We start from the raw sequence: 25,974 nt of genomic DNA on the forward strand, positions 1-25,974 counted from the left end.
TTCGGAGAGGGGCGGCATACAAATCTAAATAAATAAATAAATGAATGAATGAATGAATGAATGAATGAATGAATGAATGAATGAATGAATAAATAAATAAATAAATAAATAAATAAATAAATAAATATCAGGCTTAGAAACATCTTCAGCAAAATTGAAAGGGTGTCAATATTTTTTTAATATTGGGCATCATGTACTCAGTAAGTCTTATGATAGGTCAGGTGTGAGTATGTCAAGTGAGGTTCTTGTAATGAGTCTTGTGATGGGTCAGGTGGGAATCATCAGTGGAAGTCTTTTGATGGGTCTTGTGATGAGGAGATCAGGTGAAGGTCATTGAGAGGTGAAGTGCAGGTGGAGGTGCTTGCATGGGTTAGAGAGTCGATGCTGTCTCTGCTTAGCTGTGTGGTTGGTTAGGATTCTGAGCGGTTCATAGGCTGGTTGTAAATCAATGTGTCTGTTGTTGGAATGGCTTGTGGAGTGCCAGGTGTCAATGAACTCATGAGCATGGTGATTGGTAGCATGGCCAATGATTATTGTGTTGCTCCAATTGAACTGGTGCTGTTTGGTATCAGTGTGGGTAAAGGGTTTGGGATCATGGCATTTGATTAATGAAATAATTAGCTTTTTGTCTTAAATTTATGGTACTGTTGTCAGATAGAAATGTCTGGGCTATTTTTTGCCTACATGCACTGTCAACCTTTTAAGAATTATTCCTTTTATAAAGATCCTGGAGCACCAGGGAACAGCCAGAGGATTGGGAAAGAGCTGATGTAGTTCCCATCTTCAAAAAAGGAAATATATAGATCCAGAAAACTACAGACGTATCAGCCAGACCTCAACACCAGGGAATACTCTGGGAAAGATAATCAAGCAACAAATCAGTGAGCACCTAGAACAGTGGTTCTCAATCTTTCTAATGCTACGACCCCTTAATACAGTTCCTCATATTGTGGTGACCCTCAACCATAATTCTAGCACAATTATTCCAATAGAGCTTTAAGCTAATTGGCAGGAAGGCTATAGGGACACCCCCACTGTAAATGCCTGATTGCTCGGATTGTAAAAATATGTTCCAAGGCACCGGAAAATAAGCTTTAGTTCCTAACCCTATGGGAAATTTGTCTTTTCCCATGGTCTTAGGCAGCTCTATGAAATGGTTGTTCGACTCCCAAAGGCGTCCCAACCCCCAGGTTGAGAATAACTGACCTAAAAGCAAACAAACTAATAAACAAAAGTCAACATGGGTTTGCCAAAAACAGATCATTCCAGACTAATCTTATTGCATTCTTTGACAAAGTGACAAAATTAGTGGACCAGAGGAATGCTGTTGATATAATACTTGATATATACTTGAACTTTAGTAAGGCATTTTATAAGGTAACTTACCATAACTTACTACTTGATAAAATAGAAAAATGTGAATTAGACATTATCACCAAAAGATGGATTTGTAACTAACTGACCAACCACACTCAATGTGTAATTCTCAATGTAACTGCACCTACATGGAGGGCAGTATGCAGTGGTATACCCCAAGGCTCTGTTATAGGCCCAGTACTCTTCACTATCTTCATCAGTGACTTGGTTAGGGGATAGATGGGGAACTCATCAAATTTGCAGATGACACCAAGCTAGGAAGAATAGCCAATACTCTAGAAGATAGGCTTAAAATATAGAATGATCTTGACAGACTTGAACATTGGGAGCTATCTGACAAAATGAAACTTGATTGTGAAAAAAGTAAGGTTCTACATTTAGGCAAGAAAAACAAAATGCACAAGTAGGTTATATGTGGTACTTTGCTAAGTAGTAATAACTGTGAGAAGATCTTGGAGTCCTAGTGGACAACCATTTAAATATGAGCCAGTAGTGTGCTGCTGCATTAACAGAGGGATAGAATCAAGATCATGTGAAGTGTTAATAGCACTTTATAATGCCTTGGTAAGGCCACACTTGGAATATTACATCCAGTTTTGTTTGCCATGATGTAAAAAAGATGTTGAGACTCTAGAAAGAGTGAAGAGAAGAGAAACAAAGATGATTAGGGGACTGGAAGCTAAAACATATAAAGAAGGATTGCTGGAATGGGTATGTTGGTCTGATGAAAAGAGGGAGTAGGGGTGACATAATAGTCATGTTCCAATATATCAGAGACTGCCACAAAGAAGAGCGAGTCAAACTATTCTCCAAAGCAATGGGTGAAAAGCGAGACATCTGGTCACCTTAAAATCAGGAGAAATTTCCTGACAGAACAATTAATCAGTGGAACAACACTGCTCCAACACTGGAAGTTTTAAAATTTTAATGAAGAGATTGGATAACAATTTGTCTGAAGTGGCATTGGGTTTACTGCCTCAGCAGGGGTGGGTTCCTACTGGTGAGGTCTGGTATGCTGCTCCGGTAGTGACTCCCTGATTGTGCAATTTTGGCTCGATGGCTCCAGTGCTGTCTTTGCAGGCCCGTGCGCACTGCCATCATTTTTTCTAAGTTGCTGTGGTTTTTTGGCTTTCTGAGCATGCATGGAAGCAAAATTGCGGTAAGGGATGCATACGTGCATAAAACATTGCGATGTACACCCAGCGCACCTGTAGGAAGGTAAGAGGAACCCATCCCCTAACAGGCTTGAACTAGAGGACCTCCATGTTCCTTTTCAACTCTATTCTACTCTACTCTACTCTACTCTACTCTACTCTACTCTACTATACTATACTATACTATACTATACTCTATTTTATTTACAAGTTGACTAACTAGTAAAAGTCACCTACTCTTATGGCCCCTGGATGAAAGACAAGCCAATTTTCATCCCCCGCCCCTCCAAATGTGGCTAGAATGCTTTGTTTTGAAGAGCTCCCATGTGATTTTATTTCCACGAGAACACAGCCAAATCAGAACATTTCAGCAGAATGTTTCTGGGCAGCATACTTTGTTCTAAGTTTGAAACAAAATACATTTCCTATTTCTTACAACTTCTACCACTAAGATAACATATGTTGTAGACATAGACACGTTTACATGTTTGTGAGTCTATTGAGTCACCAAGAACCACCAGTCAATCAACAGTTGAGAGATTGATGTTGAATAGAAATCTATCATCCAGTCAACGATGTTTAATGGGAAATTTCAGAATATCACTTTATACATCTGAAATGTAAGTCCAGATGCAATTTCTATGTTCTCTTCCTCCCAGGAAACAACCCCCATTCCAAAAAAATACACACCAACATCTTTTTGAAGTTTTGGAGTAAACACTATACTTTTGTATAGTTCAATAGAATTTCGTTCTGAGGGTTTTCTTTTAACAGATAAAGCAACTCTGAATATTTTCAGATTGAAAGGATTTTATGATGACAAGACTTTTCTACAAAATGCGAACTGTAGGCAGCCCAAAGCTAACTTTTCCTACAGTTCTCCACCCAGGTTAAAGTTCACCCCTTGTCCCCACACCCACAAGTTCCTCATATGAACCACATTGGTTCTCCCAATGTCCATGATCCTCCCCTGTACTTCTGGACTGCCAGCTAAAAGGAATCAGAAAAATAGCCATGTTGTAGGTGCACCTTAAAGCTTTATTTGGCATGTTTACTTCCTTTCCTTTAAAAAAAACCCTTTTTCTTTATTGCATCTCCCCCCTCCCCTTTCCACATCTCTTTCTCATTCATAATTTCCCAGGAAGTTGTTCAGAAGATCCTCTTTTATGTTTGTGAGCATACAGAGCTAAGGTGTAATAGATAGTAAACCTGTGGTGGTGATCATTAGAGGAATAGAAAGCATGGTTTGACATAATCAGTTGTCACTAACGAACATCAGTGCTGAACAAGGAAAAGGAAAAATGCAGCCAAGATACCAAGGAGACCAATGGATGTGAGCAGGGAGAACAGAGTGTGGTTTGAAGAGCTGCTCACAACTCGTGTTTTTGTGGGTTTAATGATCCGTTCCTTCTGGGTGAGGATGGCATCCCTGGCTCCAATCCACTTTCCTGGCCCTTTCAAACGGAACTGGAAAGGGCTGCAAGGTCCAAAAAACATGGCCCAAGCCAGTTTGGGATCCCACAACAGCAGTGAGAATAGATCTGGCTTTGATCCCAAGGCTGCAGCAAGCTCATCCAGGTAATCAATGAAACTGGTTTGGATTGACTGACTGCGGCTGCTGCCAAACCTTTGTGGGTGGGGAAAATAAAGAAAAAGTAGTTGAGAGGTGTTACAATTCTGTGGTGGAAATAATTATTCCACTTTCAACAGCAGATTGTCAGTTCTACCCCTCCCATTCACCACATATTCTTAGTACGAAGTGAATTAAAATATTGTGGAATGTTATTAAAAGTAATGTTGAAATGCCAGGTTCTGGTCACATGATTGGACTATTCCTATTTTAAAAAGTAAAAATCCTCAATCCTACAATTTTGTATTTTCTTTCTTCCCTGCAGCATTTTACATCAGAAGGGAAATGCAGTAATTGCTAAATAAAATTCTAGATTATAGAGTTAGAAACAAAAAAAAAAAACCCTAAATAAAAATGCTACTATCCAGCTCCCCTCACTAATCATCTGATAAACTGCTGTTATTTGGTTTTACATTATTGATCTGAAAAAGTGTTATTGTTATAAATCCATGCCAAAACATGTTTCCTGATATTTCTCTCGTTAAACTATTTTTAAAAAATCATTGCCCACTGATCTATAGCAGATACTGTATTATTAACATATCATCATGTTTAGTCCCTTCAAGTTTGTTCCCATTTGGGAAGCTTTGTAAGATGGAGAAGTGTCTCCAAATAAGGAAGAGCAATGTTCTTTAGGAATATACTGTAACTATCCAGTTCTAACCATGATGACCCAAATGTCCAAAGTGTGTTATGATGTAACAAGGCAATTTCTGTTTTTTATTTATTTATTTATTTTTTATTTATTTATTATTTGGATTTGTATGCCGCCCCTCTCCGAAGACTCGAAGACTTTTATTACTTGCATGATGATATTGTAACCATGTTTGCATTGTAACCGTTACAACCCAAGTTTCATTACTTGCTGGCTGCTACTCTCTCTACATATGCCAATGCTTAGGAGAGTTCTCTTACCATTTAATCCTCTTCTCATTCCTTTTAACAGTATCAGCCATCATGGCATGCTCTGAAGGCAGAAAGCTTAACCCTAGTGGAAGAGAAACGTTTGAGTCTGAACAAGCCACTTATACCTCTCAGAAGACATCATAGCAGGATAGTCATCTCAGTATATTTCATTCCAATTTTACATAAGGTATACACATGCAAAAGCTTAATGTTGTATCACAAGGACTACCTGAAATCAAAATAATATAGGTCAGTGATCAGTGTTATAATTATTATTAAGGGGAATCTTGAAGATTCCAGTTCCATTTGGGAGTGGTAAAAAAATCTTGGGCATCCATCTTTCTGTGGCCATTTCAAGTATTTTTAAAAGCATGCCTCCATTTTAGTTTCAATTTTCTAATTTTTATTTTGCCTTTTCTCTTTAAAAGGAGACCAGCTGAGTGAATGCTAATTTATTTCAACCCCCTTTTGGACTTTAGCTATTGTCTTTTTGCTTTTTGCTTTGATTTATGCTCTGGTTCTAAATAAATGCTGGTTTGTTTATATAAGTGAATAATATATATTACAGCTGATCCTTGACTTATGACATAATTGGGATAACTGTAATCAATTTTTGTGGTGGTGAATCAAGACGGACCTTACTTGCAACAATTTTTACTGAAGACATTAAGTACATAAGCAAATCATGTGGTCATTAAGCAAATTCAGTTTCTCCCATTGGCATTTTTGTCATTTTTTGTTGGAAATCAGCAAAAAAAAAAAAGATTGCAAATAGCAATCACGTGCCTGCAACCATTGTTAATGTGAGCCAGTTTCCAATGCCTGAATTGCAATCTCATGATCACAAGAATGATGCAATGGTTTTAAGTGTGAGTAAAAAACATAAGTCACTTTCACCACAGCCATTGTAACTTTAAACTGTCATTAAACAAATGGTTATAATTTCAGGACTACCTGTACCTTGAATAAGTATAGGGTTCATATCCTTTATCATTATCCTGTGTCAAATTTTAGATTTCAAGTTTCTTAAGTCAGCATGTTATCCTTCTATAGTCTGCAGGTCATGATGGCTACTATTGGCATCACTTCATATAAAATATTCATCCTCTTTATAATCTTACCCTTGAAGACTCTTGTAGCCCAGCGTGCCTGCAGTTCTGAAGTGGGCATAATAGGCCCAAGGGGCTGGATGAGACCAATAACAGCAAAGGTTGCTTTCTCCAGATGAGGAGGGAAGACATGTTTATACAGTGGGACACGATTATCCTCTACTTCAAGAACTGACTTGTCCACAAAAGGGAATGCAACACTGTACCCTGTTGCAAAGATGACAATGTCTACATTCTCCACCACTGTCCCATCTTCAAATATGGCTGAGGTTTCTGTGAATTGCCTGACAAGTGGTTTCACGTTTACATATCCACACAGGATACGGCTTGGCAAGTCATCATTGAATACTGGTTCTTTCATCAAGTACCTAAAATGTACAAAATAGATGGAAAACACTGGTAAGAAAAATATAATATCACCAGTTGACTTTTCATAATACTTTGTACAATTCATTTTTGTCATATTCAAAGAAGAGAAGAACATTTCCCAGAAGGTAAACATTATCTTCCCTCAGGAACTCATTCTAGTTTTCTTAAGCCAATCTACACTAACATTGTTCCCCAGTTTTGTAACAACTCTCACTCTATACAAAACAGTTTTCACCACTAAAATTTGATGACCTCTCCAATTTTCTTCTAAACTACCGGTAGTTTTAAACTTAATTTTAAATCGTAAAATATTTAATTGAAAATTAATTAAAAAATTGAAAAGAGCCATTTAGTCTAGTAGTTAAGGCATCAGGCTAGAAATCAATTTGTATTGGACAAATGAATAAATTAAATAAATAAATAAATAAATAAATAAATAAATAAATAAATAAATAAATAAATAAATAGATTGTGAGTTACAGTCCTGCCTTAGGCATGAAAGCCAGCTGGGTGACTTTAGGCCAGTCACAACTTCTTAGCCCAATACACTTCATAGAGTTGTTGTTATGGGGAAAATAGGAAGAGGAACTCTTGAATTTGTTTTGCAACATTTTCTCCCATTTTAATTCTGTAAGTAGAGATGGGAGGGATTTGTTGAAAAGATAAAACATTTTTAAAAGGATATTTCTCACTTTGTCGCTGCATAGATATGAATAACTCACTATTTTAAACCTGCATCTGTACTGTACATATCTGAGAAATTGCATATGTTGCTAATGTTCTTTAAAAAGAAATTAAAAGGGGAAACTAGATACTGGAAGGCTTGATTTCCCACACAAAGAAGCCTGCACAACTGTAGTATATAAATACACTTGCAGTTAAGATGATTAAAAGACCCTTAAATCATTGAAAGACACCATACTTGCTTCTCGTACAGACTCTAAGTTAATAAAAACTTGGCATTTTGGGTGGGGACAGAAAGAGGTAGAGGGTGTTGAGTGAGCTCTACTCTTGATTGGTTTTTATTATTCTTGTCTCTGTTGGAGTTGGAATGTTGTCTGCAACTTCAAACATTTGGAGTGTTGATTTTTGCTATTGGTTTTAATTCCTACATGTCTGTACAATACAGTAAAGGCCATGCTGTATTAATTAGAGTCCTCATATTGTATTACAAAAACACTCAGGAAACTGATACTGAAGAAATGAAAGGGTTTTCAGGGATATATGCTATTGCTAAATAAATCTCTGTATTGGTGATCTCCGATGGCAACTCGCAAAGCCTTCTCGAGTTGCCATCGTCAGGGGGATGGGGACTCGAACATCACAGCTGTATCAGGGAGTTTGAACCTCAGTTAGAACAAAGCATGTTCCGACCAGCAAATGTCAAGACCATCTCCATGGAGATCCACAGTGGCCAGAGGGAGTGACTTCTACAACCCGTGAAATTGCTTTATTGGGAATGTGACTGATGACACATTTTGGGGGTGAGGGGAAAACTGGGTCAGAGCCAAGGTGTGAATTAAGTGAGGTCATAGTTGGTTTCACTAGGTATGTGCCAACATGATGTTCCTAATACAGTGGTACCTCTACCTAAGAATGCCTCTACTTATGAACTTTTCTAGATAAGAATCGGGTGTTCAAGGTTTTTTTTTGCCTCTTCTCAAGAACCATTTTCCACTTGCAGACCCGAGCCTCCAAAACTATAACTGGAAAAGGCAGGGAGAAGCCTCCGTGGGGTCTCTTTAGGAATCTCCTGGGAGGAAACAGGGCTGGAAAAGGCAGGGAGAAGCTTCCATGGGCCCTCTCTAGGAAGCTGCTGGGAGGAAACAGGTTTCCCCAATTGTATACATTATTTGCTTTTCCATTGATTCCTATGGGAAAAATTGCTTCTTCTTACAATTTTTTTTACTTAAGAACCTGGTCACGGAAAGAATTAAGTTTGTAAGTAGAGGTACTTGGATTTCTTTTTAATCTTGGCTTGAGATTCATGTTTTAATTAGGGCATTGATCAGAACCCTGACACTCTGGAGATCAGCAACACAACAAAAGTGATCCATGAAGGGACACAATAAGAAACATGTTTTTACAGATATCTGATTTTTAAACTGGGAATTTCATATGCCTTTTCAAAATTGAAATAAATAGAAGCTAATACTGATAGTCAAAGATTATTTAACTTTACTCATAAAAAATTATTTTAAGTGACATGTCAATTCAATTTTGCTTAGTTTTGCAGAATGGTACAGGCGGCGAAATTCAGCACAATTCAAAATCTTGAGTAGCTTTAAGGTTAAATTACTAATTTTGCAAGTGATTGTTGTAATAACTAGCAATAAATATAAAGAAGTCTCATGACAAATACATAATACATACATTTCTCCTCATATACCTGTTTTTAGGCACTAATCCATAGTTTTCATGATTGAACCATTGATTCATCTTCTTTTCTGTCATCCATTTCAAAACAAACCACGGGATAGAATTTCGGATAAAATTAGTAAAGCGAGTGTGATAGATGGTATCCCAGGGGTAGCCATTGTCAGATACTCGACTCATCACCCAGGTGCCTCCCCTGGCACTGAGGACCACCTATATAGCCACAAGAGAAGGGTTGGAGATATCTATTTTGATATTCTTTTGTTCTGATCTAGGTTTCACAAAATCATGAAACAGATTCCTTGTCACGAAAAAACCTCTTTTTATGGCTAATATGAATTCCTAGTATTTACATACATAAGCCTTTCAAGGGTGAATTGCAACAACAGACCTTATCAGTCCTTGAATAGTTGCCAAGCCAATAGCTTCCAGGCACAAGACTGTATAATGAAATACTTGTCAAAGAGTTAGTGAGGCACTAACTCAGATAAGCAAATGTTCACACTAATAAGTGTGAGTCTTCAGAGGGGCGGCATACAAATCTAATAAACTATAACTATAAACAAACTCCTTGTCTCCTGCAAACATCACTCCCCTTTTGCTCCTAGTTATTCTATGGGAGGGGCCATTCAGCATTCACTTTTGCCTTTACTCCCGAGTTGACCACTATTTCTTGATTGTTCTGTTCTCCTGAAGCTCTGAACATGCACACATTGGAAACAGGCTCCAGCTGTTCTTTTGCCCCAGTTATCTCTGATTCCAAAGGTAGCTGATAACTGTTGGATGGCCCTGGCCCCTTTTCTGCTTCTGATGCAGAGCACTCATCAGAGCCTTCTCTAAACTCTAGGACTGGCCCCTGTTTCTCCTTGACCTCCTCACTGTCTGAGTCTGCGGCCAGCTCCACTGCTGGGCCACAACACCTTTTCCTGAAACAAACTTTCTTTTCCTTAAAATACTACAACATTTGAGTATAAGTACATGATGCTGTCATGATCATTTCCCACTCTATAAGTATAAACTTTTCTATAGTCTTCTGTTATTTTTAATCATTTAATTTATAATTAGAAGTGTTTTGATTCTCAAGGAAACAGCTTTTTTTCAACATACACCTCAAACTCATGCTGTAGTTACAGGAGGGGTACTATAGAGTTTAGCTTTTGATTATATTGTAATTCTGTGCTCTTTTTTTTGTAATTTCTGTGCCAATGTGTTCTGTCCCTGCGCCAAAGCCCCAAATAATTATGCAACACACAAACTTACAAACATAGTTTGTTTTAGTCATAAACTGCAGATTCTGTTAATAACTTCTTAAGAGCATAAAACAAACAGCACACATTATTTTACAAACAGTTCAAAGAGGACAAAGACAAAGAACAAGGAAGTCTGGTTATCTTACTTAGCCTCCAAGAGTTGGCATAGTTCCTAGAAATTAGTCCTTGAAAACCTGAAGCCAAGCTAAGAAAGGAAACTAGAGTCATGGAGCAGGCTATGAACAGACTTTCTTAAAACTGGAACCATGGAAGCCAAGTTACAACGATACAACTGGAAACACAGAGGTTAATATTCAGGAACTGAATGCAAGATTCATGCTACAACCTGGAAAGTCAAAATTCCGGATTGGTGTTGTTCCCTTCAATTTGCCTTAGCGTGGTTAGACCTTAAGTAGTCTTAAGGGCATAGCTAATTAGCCTGCAGCTCTACTCTCAAGTATACCTCCATGAGAGTAAGCCTTACTGCATTTTGGCAGTTATTGCATTTTGGCAGTTCCTGCCGGCTGTTTCATTCAGACAAAGGAGTAGCCCCTCCTTTCTCAGCCCTGCCAAGAGGCACCGCAGGATTCCAAAGGCTTTGGTTGCACAGGCTGTTAGGCAGGCCACAACACAATGTATATAAAACCTAGCAAATTTGAGGAAGAAAGGATAGAGACTCATTTTTCACACTGTTAAGATTTCAATTTCCAACGAATATCTGAAGATCTGAGAAAAGAAAATGTTAGCACCCTAAAGCTCAGAAATGGAGAGCATTTAATGTGGCTATAAGATCAGTGAATGCTCAGAGATCTTAAACTTTCTTATGTCTTTGAAAATATCTTCACCATTGAATTAGATTGAAATAAGTTTCTTAGCAATTCAAACACTTACAAAGTTGGAAAGTTTATCTGGTTCTAATGAAGATCATAATATTCAACTGTTGTAACAAATTTAAAAAATATGTGAGATTTGTGAAGTAAGCAGTAAATATTATTCAAAATGCAGGGAAAATTCAGGAGCAAGATTAGCACTCTGAATTGGGCTGGAATATTATTCATTTGAATTTGACAAATCACTTTTTCCTTTTTCTATGGTGTTTGTCCTGAGACACTTAAAACTTGTTTGTTTGCATTGTTTTTTCTGTGGTTTATCTGTTTTCTGGCACACTGAAATTAGAGATAGAAGGGGAATCATCCTTCCTTTCTTGGTAATCCTTTTGGGTACAGAATAGGTGGGATTATTTTAATTTGGCAAATTCTGAGTTTATTCCAGAATTATTACATGAGTCAAAGTGTTTGCACAGTTGAAAAGTGTGTCATGTATCCACTCTAGGTGGTTTTGATGAACCCAGGAATGAATTTGTTTGGTTTCCAATAATTAGACTGGGTTTTATGTTTTGGCAAAGAGACTCCATAATTCAAGAAATGAAGAGAAGGCCTAGGGAATTTGTTCTGTTTGTAAGAAACTGATAGATGCAGGATCCAGTATCATGTTACTCTTGTTTCAAGGATCCCTTCTAACTATTTGCTTTTGTAAAAAACAACAACCCATGAGTATGGTATGCAATTTTTATATTTATACCTATATTTTTCTGTATCCCTTTGACTTCCCCTATTCCTGCTCTCCCCTGTGTGTCGATGCATGTTCTTTTTGAATTGAGTCATCTACTTTTATGTTTTGGGCCTGCTGCAAAATCTTAAGACCACACCTGAAATTTGGATTAAAAAAAAAATTATCCTGCAACCTGCAACTCCTTCATTGCAAAAACCTATGGACTACTCATCTCGATCAAGGAAAATCTATAGATGTAATTTATATCAACTTCTGCAAAGCCTTCAACTCAGTGGTTCATGACAAGCTACTTCTAAAACTCAAATCCTATGGCATCTCAGGATCCCTTCACAGCTGGATAACTGTGTTCCTATCAAACAGACAACAAGTTGTCAAAATAGGGAGTGCCATATCCAACCCTGTACCTGTTAAGAGTGGCGTTCCCCAAGGCAGAGTACTTGGACCAACACTCTTCATACTGTACATTAATGACATTTGTGATCACATCACAAGCAACTGTGATCTCTTTGCCAATGATGTAAAACTTTTCAACACCATCGATAACACAGCTACTCTCCAAAAAGACCTAGGTTTTGTTTCTGAATAGTCTAACATTTGGCAACTCCAAATCTCAACCAACAAATGCTCTGTCCTTCACATTGGCAAAAAGAATCAGAACACCAAATATAAACTGAATAAACAAGACCTTACAGACAGCCCTCACTCTGTAAAAGACCTTGGAATACTCATATCAAATGACCTAAATGCCAAAGCCCAACAACTGCAACAACATCGCCAAAAAGGCTTCAAGAGTTGTTAACCTAATCCTATGTAGTTTCTGCTCCAGCAATCTCACACTACTAACCAGAGCTTACAAAACTTTCGTCAGACCCATTCTTGAATACAGCTCATTAGTCTGGAACCCACACTGCATCTCGGACATAAAAACCCTAGAAAATTTCCAAAGATACTTTACCAGAAGAGCCCTTCACTCCTCCACTCACAACAGAATACCCTACGAAACTAGACTTACAATCCTGGGTCTAGAAAGCTTAGAACTACGTCGCCTAAAACATGATCAAAGCATAGCCCATAAAATCATATGCTACAACGTCCTTCCTGTCAATGACTACTTCAGCTTCAACCTCAACAACACATGAGCACCCAACAGATTTAAACTTAATGTATACCACTCCAAACTCGACTGTAAAAAATACGACTTTAGTAATCGAATGGTCGAAGCATGGAACTCACTACCAGACTCTTTAGTGTCATTATTATTTATTAGATTTGTATGCCGCCCCTCTCCATAGACTCTTCTAACCCCCCAAATTTTACCCTTAGACTGTCCACTGTTGTCCTCTCCAGATTCCTAAGAGGTCAGTAAGGGGCGTGCATAAGTGCACCAGCGTGCCTTCCGTCCCCTGTCCTATTGTCTCTTTATGTTTTACTAGCATCATGCATATGAATGCTATTATTTCTAATGTTTTTCTAATCATTTATTCATGTATATTTATATGATTATATCTCCACATACCTATATTATGTACTAGACAAAACAAATAAACAAACAAATGAATAAATAAATTGTAACCTCCCTCAAACAACCTACTATACCGTTACCTTCTTTGTTTTCTTGCAGATCTCCACAGCAATGTCAGCAGCTGAATTTCCCATTCCAATAACCACAACAGTCTTCCCTTCAAATCCTTCTGAATCCTTGTAATTTTGGCTATGGAATGAATTTCCCTTGAACTTTTCTAAACCTGCCATGAAGCAAAACACAACTATAGTACAATAATTTTAAGCTGCAAAAATAGGTTTTGATATACCAGATTTTGGTCCTTTCTCCTCCATGTACAATTTAAATTCCTTCCTTCTTTAAAGAAATCAAAACGTAAGCTTGCTATAATATAAAAATAAAGAGTATTAAATGATTTTCTTTCATCATTTTGTTTGCACAACTCGACATAAAGGTAATGTTGCAAAATTTGTAACTTTTTGTAACATTTTGTTTGGACTCAGGATAAAAAGTTACAAGAATAGAATAGAATAGAATAGGAATTCTTTATTGGCCAAATGTGATTGGGCACACAAGGAATTTGTCTTGGTGCATATGCTCTCAGTGTATATAAAAGAAAATATAGATTTGTCAAGAATCATGTGGTACAACACTTAATGATTATCATAGGGGTCAAATAAGCAATGAAGAAACCCAATCAATACTAATAAAAATCTTAGGATACAAGCAACAAGTTACAGTCATACAGTCCTAAGTGGGAGGAAAAGGGTGATAGGAATGATGAGAAAAAACTAGTAGAAATAGAACTGCAGACTTAATAAAAGGTTTGACAGTATTGAGGGAATTATTTGTTTAGTAGAGTGATGGCATTCAGGGAAAAACTGTTCTTGTGTCTAGTTGTCTTGGTGTGAAGTGCTCTGTAGAAACATTTTGAGGGTAGGAATTGAAACAGTTTATGTCCAGGATGTGAGGGGTCAGTAAATATTTTCACAGCCTTTTTTTTACTCATGCAGAATATAGGTCCTCAATAGAAGACAGATTGGCTTCAAGTCCTTGGAGAGGGGCGGCATACAAATCTAATAAGTTATTGTTATTGTTATTTGTTTTTTTGCAGTTCTGATTATCCTCTGAAGTCTGTGTCAGTCTTGTTGGGTTGCAGACAATTATAGAGGTGCAGATGACAGACTCAATGATTCCTCTGTAGAACTGTATCAGCAGGTCCTTAGGCAGTTTGAGCTTCCTGAATTGGTGCAGAAAGAACATTCTTTCTTGTGCTTTTTTGATGATGTTTTTTGTTATATCTGCTCAGTTACAGCCGCAGATTAGAGCCGGGCGATAGGCGTCCCTATCCAGGGTGCTGATTGGCCGCCAGCCCGTAGTTACAATGTAAGCGGGAAGTTTCTCTCTGCGGGGATTGGGTGCTGCCTCAGGCAGCTTGTTATATATAAGCCTGTGTGTATGTTATTGCTTAAGTCTGTACCTGCCAGGCCTGGCATGAGTTCTGTAATAAACTACTGAGTTTACCTGAGGCCTTTATTATACTGGCGACGAGGTAGCGAGCCTATGCGGAAGATTGACAGTTGTGACAGTAAGTCAGGATGTCTGTACAATTAACATTCGCCCCCTTTGATCCACAAGGGGAGACGTGGGACTCCTATGTCACCCGTTTTGATTGTTTCCTGATCTCAAATGGATACCAGGACATTTCGGGGGATAGGAAGAGGTCCTATTTCTTGGGGTTTTGTGGCCCCGATATGTTTGAAACAGCTCGTGCCCTGTTTGCCCCAGTGTCCATCCATGATGTGTCTTGGGAGGATTTCTTGAAAACGTTACAAGATCATTATGCCCCTGCCCCTTCGAGGTGTGCTCGTCGCTACACTTTTTATCAGCGGAATCAAGCCGAAGGGGAGTCTATTAATGACTTTCTGGCTGCTCTCCGTAGAGCGGCGTTATATTGTGAGTTTGGGGACCTAAATGACTACCTTTTGGACAGATTAGTTTTCGGAGTCAGAGACGGTCGCCTCAAGCGGCGCCTCCTGGCAATCCGGGATTTAACCTTTCAAGCAGCGGTGGCGGAGGCTCGTGCTTTCGAGCTATCTACACAATCCTTGGCTTCTATGGACAGCTCGGTTAATGTCACACAAAAGGCAGCCACTGTGTTGGATAAACCCAAGCTGGCCCCGGAGGAGGAGGGCGATTTAGGGGGTGAGGAAGAAGAAGTCTGCAGATTGGCTACGAATCGGGCTAGAGAAACACCGGCGGGACGTCCTCATCCTCCTTTGTCGCCATGCCGTGGTTGTGGGGGGGGGGGTCATTTTCGCTCAAATTGCCCGTCCCGAGATGTGGCGTGTTGGCGATGTGGTGCTAAAGGTCACCTCGCCAGAGTCTGCCGTTCTCGTAGATCCCCGGCTGCCCCGTTCCGGGAGCAGCGTGAGTTCTCTGGCTTCAATCCTCGGGGACAAAGAAGATTTCCCCCCACTAGAAGAGATGACTGCAACGCGGTGTACAGCTATCCTCGTCCTGTTTCTTCTTATGTCAGGAAGACCGCCGGCTCAGCTGAGAAAATTTCTGTGGTAGTTCAATTGGGGGGTTCTCGGTGTAACATGCAGGTGGACACAGGCTCAGCTCATTCTTTAATTTCATGGGCCACCCTCAAGCGTTGTTTCCCCGCATGGAAGAAGAGTCGCCTACTGCCCTGTGCTTTGAGCCTGAGGGATTACCAAGGAGCTGCAATTCCTATCATCGGAGAAGGCCGTTTTGCAGTCCGCTTTAAAACTTTCGCCGGCAGACTGCCTCTCGTAGTGGTGGATGGACCCTTTGCAAGCCTGCTCAGACTGGACTGGTTCTCTTCTCTGGGACTCTCTTTGGAGGGGGTAAATGCAATTAAGGGGGAGTCGGGATTTGAGCAGCTGGCTCGGGAGTTCCCTGCCGTTTTTGACAGTAACTTGGGTCGTTATACTGGCACCCCCATTTCGTTCAATTTAGATCCAAAAGTCCCAGCAGTTCGTTTAAAGGCCCGCCGTGTCCCTATTCCCCTCCGTCCTAAGGTAGATGCAGAATTGGACAGATTAATTGCCCAGGGGGTTTTAGAGCCGGTAGATCAGGCTGCGTGGGAGACCCCTGTGGTGATTGCTTTCAAGGGGGATGGGGGAATCAGATTGTGTGGGGATTATAAGTGCTCTGTGAACCGTGCATTGGCCCACCATTCATACCCCTTGCCAGTAGTGCAACAGCTGCTACACACTCTGGGGGAGGGTCGGGTGTTTGCCAAGCTCGACCTATCCCAAGCTTACCAGCAGCTTCCCGTAGACTCCTTGACAGCCGAGGCCCAGGCGATCATCACCCATAGGGGGGTATTTAAATGCCACAGGCTGCAGTTCGGGGTTTCCATCGCCCCAGGGATTTTCCAAGGTTTGATGGAGTGTTTGTTATATGGGCTTGAAGGAACTGTGCCGTATTTCGATGATGTTCTGGTGTTGGGGAGTTCCACAGACGAATTAATGGCACGGGTGAGGAAGGTTTTGGTTAAATTCAGGGAGGCTGGGCTTAAACTGAAAGCTAAGAAATGCGTGTTTGGTGTGCCCCAGGTCAAGTTTCTAGGCTTCACGGTGGATGGACAGGGAATACATCCGATCCCTGAAAAGATTCGAGCCATCAGGGATGCCCCCAGGCCACAATCCAAGGGGGAGCTCCAAGCGTTCCTGGGTTTACTAAATTTTTATGCGGTCTTCATCCCGCATAAGGCATCGGTGGCTGAGCCTTTGCACAGACTTCTAGACAAGCATTCCCCTTGGCATTGGGGAAAGAGGGAGGAAGCCACGTTCATGGGGGTTAAGGAGCTACTTACCTCTAACAATATCCTGGCTCAATACTCACCTGGGTTGCCTCTGGTGCTCACCTGCGACGCTTCTCAGTATGGGGTGGGCGCAGTTTTAAGCCACAGACTGCCAAATGGTACAGAAGCTCCCCTGGCTTTCTTCTCCCGCACGTTGGCTAAAGCGGAACGAAATTACGGCCACATCGACAAGGAGGCGCTGGCTCTGATTGCGGGAGTCCGAAGATTCCACGAGTACCTTTATGGCCGTCACTTCGAACTGGTGACCGACCACCAGCCGTTATTGGGGTTATTGTCTGGTTCCCGTCAAAGCCCTGTAGTAATATCCCCCAGGATGTCACGTTGGATCGTTTTCCTTGCCAACTATAATTACACCTTATTATACAAACCTGGGCGCCATATATCTCATGCAGATGCCCTTAGCAGATGCCCCCTGGCCGAAGTCTTAGTGGACCCCGCACCTGCATGTTCAGTATTTACGTTGTCAGAAGGGGGTCTTATCTTATCTGCAGCCGAGGTAGCTTGGGAAACGGGGCGGGATTTCATCTTGTCCCAAGTGAGGCAATGGGTGTTAAGGGGGTGGCCTGTCTCAGCCCCTGCCGAGGAGCATGTGCCTTTCTTCAGGTGTCGAACCGAGTTCTCTGTGGAAAGAGGAATTCTGCTGAGAGGTTGCAGGGTGGTAATTCCGAGTAGACAGCGCAGCCAGGTATTAGCTCTCTTGCATGATGGCCATCCAGGCATTGTACGCATGAAAAGCCTGGCGAGGGATTATGTGTGGTGGCCGGGGCTGGATAAGGGGGTAGAGCAAAGAGTGGCAGAGTGTAGGACATGCCAGGAGCACCGGCCTTTCCCTCCCCGGGGGGAGCCATTGGCATGGGAGCCGCCTGCGGGCCCTTGGGCCCGGATACATATTGATTTGGCCGGCCCCTTCATGGGGCAATCCTTCCTGGTGATTGTGGACGCACACTCTAAATGGGTGGAGGTGGTGCACCTAAAATCCACACAGTCACAAATGATTATAGAGGCATTGATGACAGTATTTGCCACACAGGGTTTCCCAGACCTCCTGGTTTCTGACAACGGCCCGCAATTCACAGCGGTGCTGTTCCAGTCGTTCTTGGCATCGGTGGGCATCCGTCACGTGCTGACCTCGCCTTGGCATCCGGCCAGTAATGGCCAGGCGGAACGGGCCGTTAGGTCAGTCAAGGAGTCCCTGAAGAAGATGAATGGGGGTTCATGGCAGAAGAGGTTGGCAGACTTGTTATTAGCACAGCACACTACCCCCTGCGTGGCCACTGGCAAGACCCCTGCAGAACTATTAATGGGTCGCAAACTTCGAATAGTTTTGGACAGGCTTCATCCGTGGTATTCACAGTCGGTGCCTTGGCCAGAAACCCCGGTCAGGAAGGTGAAAGTGGGAGATAGGGTGTTTGCGCGCTCGTATTCAGGAGAGCAGAATTGGGCAGAAGGTAAAATAAGCAGGGAGCTGGGTCCCAGGTCATTTGAGGTCATGTTAAGGGATGGCCGAGTGTGGAGGAGACATTTGGACCAGATTCGGTTAGACAAGGGAATGAATACTGGTGAGGAAAGGGGTCACGGCCACCCCGGGAATGCCCTGGAGGAAAGCCTAAACCGGGGCGGAAACAATGTGGGAACTGACAGCTCGGAAGAAGCCTCGCCGTTTGTAAGCGAGGAAAGCAGAGGGGCGAGTCCGGAGACCAGGGAGGAACAAACAATAGAGCCACGGAGATCTGGACGTCTGTGTAAGAGACCGGAATATTTGAAAGATTACGTGTGTGCTAACGAAAGGGATAGGAGTGTTATATCTGCTCAGTTACAGCCGCAGATTAGAGCCGGGCGATAGGCGTCCCTATCCAGGGTGCTGATTGGCCGCCAGCCCGTAGTTACAATGTAAGCGGGAAGTTTCTCTCTGCGGGGATTGGGTGCTGCCTCAGGCAGCTTGTTATATATAAGCCTGTGTGTATATTATTGCTTAAGTCTGTACCTGCCAGGCCTGGCATGAGTTCTGTAATAAACTACTGAGTTTACCTGAGGCCTTTATTATATTTTTGATGTTAGGTGACCATTTAGGTCTTGAGATATGATAGAACCTAGAAATTTGAAGATCTCTACTGTTGATACTGTGTTGTCTAGTATTGTGAGAGATGGAAGGGTTTCTCCTAAAGTCTACCACCATTTCTACAGTTTTGAGTGTATTCAGTTCTAGATTGTTCCGGTCGCACCACAAGGTTAGTTGTTCAACCTCCTCTATGTATTCATCATTGTCTCAAGAGTCCAATCACTGTTGTATCATCTGCAAACTTCAGTAATTTAACACCTGGATCATTTGAGATGCAGTCATTGGTGTATAGAGAGAAGAGAAGTAGTGAGAGTACACAGCCTTGGGGGTCACCTGTGCTAATTGTACATGTATCTGATGTGATTTTTCCTAGCTTCACCTGCTGCTTCCTGTCTGCTAGGAAGCTTGTGATCTACTTACAAGTGTGTTCAGGTACCGCTAGCTGATTTAGTTTGGTTAAGAGCATGTTCGGTATGATGGTGTTGAATGCTGAACTGAAGTATACAAAGGGGACCCTAGCATAGGTCATTGGAGATTCAAGATGTTGTAGGATGTAGTGTAGAGACATATTAACAACAGCATCTGTCAATCTATTTCCTCGGTATGCAAACTGCAGGGGTCTAAAAGTGGATCCGTGATGGTTTTCAAGTGAGACATCACTAGCCTTTCAAAGGTTTTCATAAACTACAGATGTTAGAGCAACTGGTCTGTAGTCATTCAGTTCCTTGATGGAGGTCTTCTTCAGCACTGGGATGATAGTAGAGTGTTTCAAGCAGGAAGGAACATAGCACATCTCTAGTGATTTGTTGAAGATTCGGGTGAAGATGGGGGCTAATTGGTCAGCACAGACTTTTAAGCAAGAAGGTGTTTTCTTGTTTGGGTCTGGTGTTTTCCAGGCTTCTGTCTGTGAAATAGACCTTTCACTTCCTTTTCTGTGATCACTAGAGATCAGTGTTTTTTTCGGTGTGGGCAGAAAAGTATAGTGTCTGAGCAGCAGTCCCTTTGGGACTGGGCGGCATAGAAGTCTAAATAAATAAATAGGAAAAAAAATTCCTTCTTTTTTATTAAAAAAAATTAATAATAAAACAAAACCAAAATCTATTACTATTAAAACTAAAACAACCAGCAAAACCAAAAACACAACTATTAATAAATCGATGCTTTAAAATCTTAATTTCTTAAATATTTATCACATGAAAATTAAAGTATATTAAGAAATTGGATGATTGATATTATTATTATTATTATTATTATTATTATTATTATTATTATTATGTCAGTACAACACAGCAAACGAGATCACTATGCTGGATTTCGTATTTCATCACCAGTCGGGCACTTCCCAAGCACCTAGGACTGCGTGATGTAGCGGCAAATTATGTTTGCCGATCCCAGTAAAGCGGCCTTTTGCAATTGACAGATGGAGATTTTGTCAATTCTGATGGTTTTCAAATGTCCGCTGAGATCCTTTGGTACTACGCCCAGCGTGCCAAGTACCACTGGGACCACTTTCACTGGCTTATGCCACAGTCATTGCAGCTCGATTTTTAGATCTTCGTATTTCACTAATTTCTCTAGCTGCCTCTTCTCAATTCTGCTGTCTCCTGGGATTGCGATGTCGATGATCCATACTTTCTTTTTCTCCATGATTACAATGTCTGGTGTGTTATGCTTCAGAATTCGGTCAGTCTGAAGTCAGAAGTCCCACAGTAGTTTTGCTTGCTCATTTTCGACCACTTTTTTGGGCTTATGATCTTACCAGTTCTTTGCCACTGGTAAATGGTAGTTCTGGCACAAGTTCCAGTGGATCATCTGTGCCACAGCATCATGTCTATGCTTGTAGTCAGTCTGTGCGATCTTTTTGCAGCAGCTGAGTATGTGATCGATTGTTTCATCTGTTTCTTTACAGAGTCTGCACTTTGGATCGTCTGTTGATTTTTCAATTCTGGCTTTGACAGCATTTGTTCTAATGGCCTGTTCTTGTGCCGCCAGTATTAGTCCTTCTGTCTCCTTTTTGAGTGTTCCACTTGTAAGCCATGACCAGGTCTTTTCTTTATCCACTTTGCCTTCAATCTTCTGCAAGAACTGTCCATGCAATGCTTTGTTCTGCCAACTGTCCATACGACATTGAGTTACATTTTTTCTGTACTGGCCCTTAGTTTGCTTCACCTTGAGAGGCTTCCTATTGTTGACCTCCATCAATGCTGACTCTTTGCTCCCCTTCACGTAGTCAGCTAATGCATGCTTCTCTTCTTCTACTGTCTGCTTCACTTGCAAAAGTCCTCTGCCGCCTATTTTCCGTGGTAAATACAGCCTGTCAATGTCACTGCGGGGGTGTAGTGCATGATGGATCGTCATTAATTTTCTGGTTTTCCTGTCCAGGTTGTCCAGCTCTGCTTGAGTCCAGTTCACTATGCCAGTTGTGTATCTAATGAGAGGTATGGCCCATGTATTTATAGCCTTGATAGTGTTGCCACCATTCAGTTTGCTCTTTAAAATTTTTCTGGTCCTCTGGATGTACTCTTTGCTGATCACAGTTTTCACATGGCCATGCTTGATATTATCCAGTTGCAAGATGCCCAAGTATCTGTAGGCTTCTGGCTGGTGGCACTTGATGGTTTGACCATTCGGCATTTCAATGCCCTCACTTTCAGTGATTTTCCCCTTTTTCAGTGCCACTGTGGCACATTTATCCAGGCCCAACTCCATGCTGATGTCATTGCTGAAGATTCGCACAGTGTTGGTTAGTGACTGGATCTCAGCTTCTGATTTTCCGTACAACTTCAGGTCATCCATATACAGCAGGTGTGAAATTTTTGGTGAATTCCTAGCAGTTTGGTAGCCTAGGTTTGTTTTCTGTAGGATGAGTGACAGCGGGATTATCGCGATGATGAATAGCAATGGGGACAAAGAGTCCCCCTGGAAGATGCCCCTTCTGATGTTGATCAGTCCATAGCTTTCATTCCCAACAAAAAACTCAGTCTTCCAATATTTCATCGCCTTTTCTATGAATTTCCTGATGTTTTCATTGACTCCAATGACTTCTAGGCATTTTATGATCCAGCTGTGTGGCAATGAATCATAAAATGCCTGGAAGTCATTGGAGTCAATGCATTTTATGACTTATTATTATTATTATTATTATTATTATTATTATTATTATTATTAATTAATTAATTAAATTTGCATGCCGCCCCTCTCCATAGACTCGGGGCAGCGCACAGCAATAGTAGAAAGCAATGTAAAACACAAATCTAATATTTAAAAAAACCTAAAAACCCATAATTTAAAAACATACACACAACATACCATACATAAACTATATAGGCCTGGGAAAGATGTCTCAGTTCCCCCATGCCTGACAGCAGAGGTGGATCTTAAGGAGTTTACGAAAGGCAAGGAGGGTGGGAGTAATCCTAACCTCTGGGGCGAGCTGGTTCCAGAGGGTCGGAGCCACCACAGAGAAGGCTCTTCCCCTGGGTTCCGCCAGATGACATTGTTTAATCAATGGGACCCGGAGAAGGCCAACTCTGTGGGACCTAACTGGTCGCTGGGATTCGTGCGGCAGAAGGGGGTCCGGAAAGTATTCTGGTCTGATGCCATGAAGGGCTTTATAGGTCATAACCAACACTTTGAATTGTGACCGGAAACTGATCGGCAACCAGTGCAGACTGCGGAGTGTTGGAATAACATGGGCATATTTAGAGAAGCCCATGATTGCTCTCGCAGCTGCATTCTGCATGATCTAAAGTTTCCGAACACTCTTCAAAGGTAGCCCCATTTAGAGACTGTTACAGTGGTCGAACCTTGAGGTGATGAGGGCATGAGTGACGGTGAGCAGTGACTCCTGGTCCAGATAGGGCCGCAACTGTTGCACCAGGCAAACCTGGGCAAATGCCCCCCTCGCCACAGCTGAAAGATGGTTCTCTAATGTGAGCTGTGGATCAAAGAGGACGCCCAAGTTGCGGACCCTCTCTGAGGGGGTCAGTAATTCCCCTCCTAGGGAAATGGACAGACAGATGGAATTATCCTTTGGAAGCAAAACCCACAGCCACACCATCTTATCAGGGTTGAGTTTGAGTCTGTTGACACCCATCCAGACCATAACAGCCTCCAGGCACCGGCACATCAATTCCACTGCTTCGTTGACTGGACATGGGGTGGAGATGTACAACTGGGTATCATCAGTGTACTGATGATACCTCACCCCATGCCCCTGGATGATCTTGCCCAGCGGTTTCATGTAGATATTAAATACCACTCCGAACCCCTCCAGCTGACGCAGAAGGATACCATGGCCGATGGTATCGAAAGCCGCTGAGAGGTCAAGAAGCACCAGGACAGAGGATAAACCCCTGTCCCAAGCCCGCCAGAGATCATCCATCAAAGCGACCAAAGCAGTTTCCATGCTGTAGCCGGGCTTGAATCCTGATTGCTGAGGGCCTAGATAATCGGCTTCGTCCAAGGACCGCTGGAGCTGGAGTGCCACCACCTTCTCAACAACCTTCCCCATAAAGGGAAGATTGGAGACTAGATAATAGTTGTTGAGAATGGCTGGGTCCAGGGAAGTCTTCTTGAGGAGGGGGCGCACAAGTGCCTCCTTGTAGGGAGCCAGAAAGGACCCCCTCCCCAAAGAAGCATTGACAATCTCCTGGACCCAGCTACGTATCACCTCCCTGCTGGCCGAAACCAGCCAGGAAGGACACGGATCCAGTAAACAGGTGGCAAAACTCAAAGCTCCAATGGCCTTGTCCACTTCATCAGGTGTCACCAGATCAAACTCTTCCCAGACAGATGGAGAAGTATATGCCGCAGTCACCTTGACTGACTCATTGTCAGTTGACTCTGTTATCCAATCGGAGTCAAGGTCCTCCCGGATCTGAGCGCCGGCTACCCAGGAAAGCTGGCAGCGCAGGAAAGCAGTGCATTTGAAAAGCATGCCACTTTGCTGGCCAGCATGGCAGCAGAGGAAGAGGCGGAGGTCAGGGCCAAGCCCGGGCCCATCGCCCCATCTCCAGGGGACAGCCCGCAGCACGGCAACGGGGAAGGAGGCCAACGCCTCCTCCGACGCTGTGTGGGTGGGTATCAGAGCCAGGGCAGCCTCGGCCCTGGCTACCAACACCAAAGCGGGGAGGAGAGGAGAAGGTCATCTGCATGGGAATTTTAAATTCCTGCGCTGAGCGAGAAAAACCAACATGCTATGGTGCGCTGCGTGCCTTAGAGGGAACACTGCTAGGGATTGTAAACCCAATGGGATGGGTTCAGTTGTAGAAGATTTGGAGGTTGTGGAGATAGGTGGTTGTGGTTTCTTTTCAAACCTGAAGTAGAACACATTCATGTCATCTGTCAGTTGCTGATTTCCTTCAGTTTGGGAAGGTGGTTTGTTGTAACTGGTGATGTTTTTGAGAGTTTTCCACATGTTTCTAGTTGATTTGTTGAGAATTGATTATTTAGCTTGTCAAAGTAGTTTCTTTTTGCTGTTCTGATCTCCCTTGTTAATCCATTTCTGGCCTGATTGTACAGCATTCTATCCGCTTTTCTGTAGGCTTCCTCTTTGGAATGACATAACTGCTTATGTTTGGCTGTGAACCAAGGTTTATTGTTACTGTATATTTGCAATTCCCTGGTTGGTACATATAGGTCTTCACAGAAGATGACATATGATGTTATGGTATCTATAAGTTTGTCTAGATCTGCAGAGGTGTCTTTAAAAATATTTCAGTCTGTGCAATCAAAGCAAGCCTGTAGCTTTAACTTTGCTTCTTCAATACAAGTCATCACTGATTTAATTGTTGGTTTTGTGGCTTTAAATCTTTGTTTGTAAGCATGTACAAGGTGAATCATGCAATGATCAGAGTGGCCCACAGCTGCTCTTGGTAAGGAACGATAAGCATCTTTAGTGTTGTGTAGCAGTGGTCTAAGGTATTATTGCCTCTGGTGGGATAATTGACATTTGACATCAATTGACAATTGACATTTGCCATCATCAAATAGCCACATCCTTACTGGGATTTGAACCTGTTGAATCTGTTGAACCTGAAAGTTGCAAGGCAAATAAGCCTGAAATAGATCTATAGTAGTCTCCCTTTGTTTTCATTATCAGCAAAATATATTACACTTATAGATTATAGTTGTCAGCTATAAAAAACCTATCTGCCTTGGAATATGGCCCCTAGTAGGGCCAGGAGGCAAAAAGGAAGCTCCTTCAGTATACCAGGGTGACTCGACAAAAATCCACATATATACTATATGCTATATGCTATATGCTATATGCTATATGCGATATACGATATATGATATATGATGTACGATGTACGACATACAACATACAACATACTACACACTACATACTATGTACTATACAATATATAAATTCAGAGCTTTGATATTTTGTTAAGCCAAGCCATACCAGGAAAAGAATTTAGTGGAATATAGGTTTCTATCTGGTGTCCTGTACAGATCATGACAGCATCAAAGGTGAAGGATTCTTGCTTTCCATCTTTCTCTATAGTCACATTCCATTGGCCAGTAGTTGAGAAATCTTGACATTTTTCTACATGGACAACTGAAGACTAAAATAAAGAAAGAGAAGGGACAAAGTTATTATACACAGTAATTGTTGGCTGCTAAAATAGTTGTCTCATTTTCTTTTTTTGAATGAAGTTAAAGAACAAATCTGGGATTTACACAATTGTCATGTTTGATATGCATTTCTTCAGCCAGGAGAAATGACAAGGCTGATGGGTTGGAGTTGTCTTTATAGATATTATGTGGAACAAACAATGATGAATCCGCATACAGACGGGAGGTTGAAC

General features: G+C 41.7%; 1 protein-coding gene across 5 annotated transcripts in view; it reads right to left on the reverse strand.

Annotated features, from left to right (window-relative positions):
- Positions 1-25,974, reverse strand: part of LOC139164536 (dimethylaniline monooxygenase [N-oxide-forming] 2-like) — a 57,631-nt gene that overhangs the window by 14,354 nt on the left and 17,303 nt on the right. For 4 of the 5 annotated variants that reach the window (XM_070746806.1, XM_070746804.1, XM_070746805.1 and 1 more), the window contains 6 exons: positions 25,569-25,731; positions 13,346-13,488; positions 8,935-9,134; positions 6,189-6,544; positions 5,077-5,149; positions 3,549-4,158 (listed from right to left, as the gene is read on the reverse strand). In XM_070746806.1, the coding sequence (XP_070602907.1) occupies positions 3,807-4,158; positions 5,077-5,149; positions 6,189-6,544; positions 8,935-9,134; positions 13,346-13,488; positions 25,569-25,731 (1,287 nt within the window). In that variant the 3' untranslated portion in view covers positions 3,549-3,806. Of the gene's footprint in view, positions 1-3,548; positions 4,159-5,076; positions 5,150-6,188; positions 6,545-8,934; positions 9,135-13,345; positions 13,489-25,568; positions 25,732-25,974 lie in introns of those variants that run through there. The other variant, XM_070746807.1, reaches the window with a different exon arrangement.

The sequence above is a fragment of the Erythrolamprus reginae genome, chromosome 3 (genome assembly GCF_031021105.1).
Source record: "Erythrolamprus reginae isolate rEryReg1 chromosome 3, rEryReg1.hap1, whole genome shotgun sequence".
Lineage (NCBI taxonomy): Eukaryota > Metazoa > Chordata > Lepidosauria > Squamata > Dipsadidae > Erythrolamprus > Erythrolamprus reginae.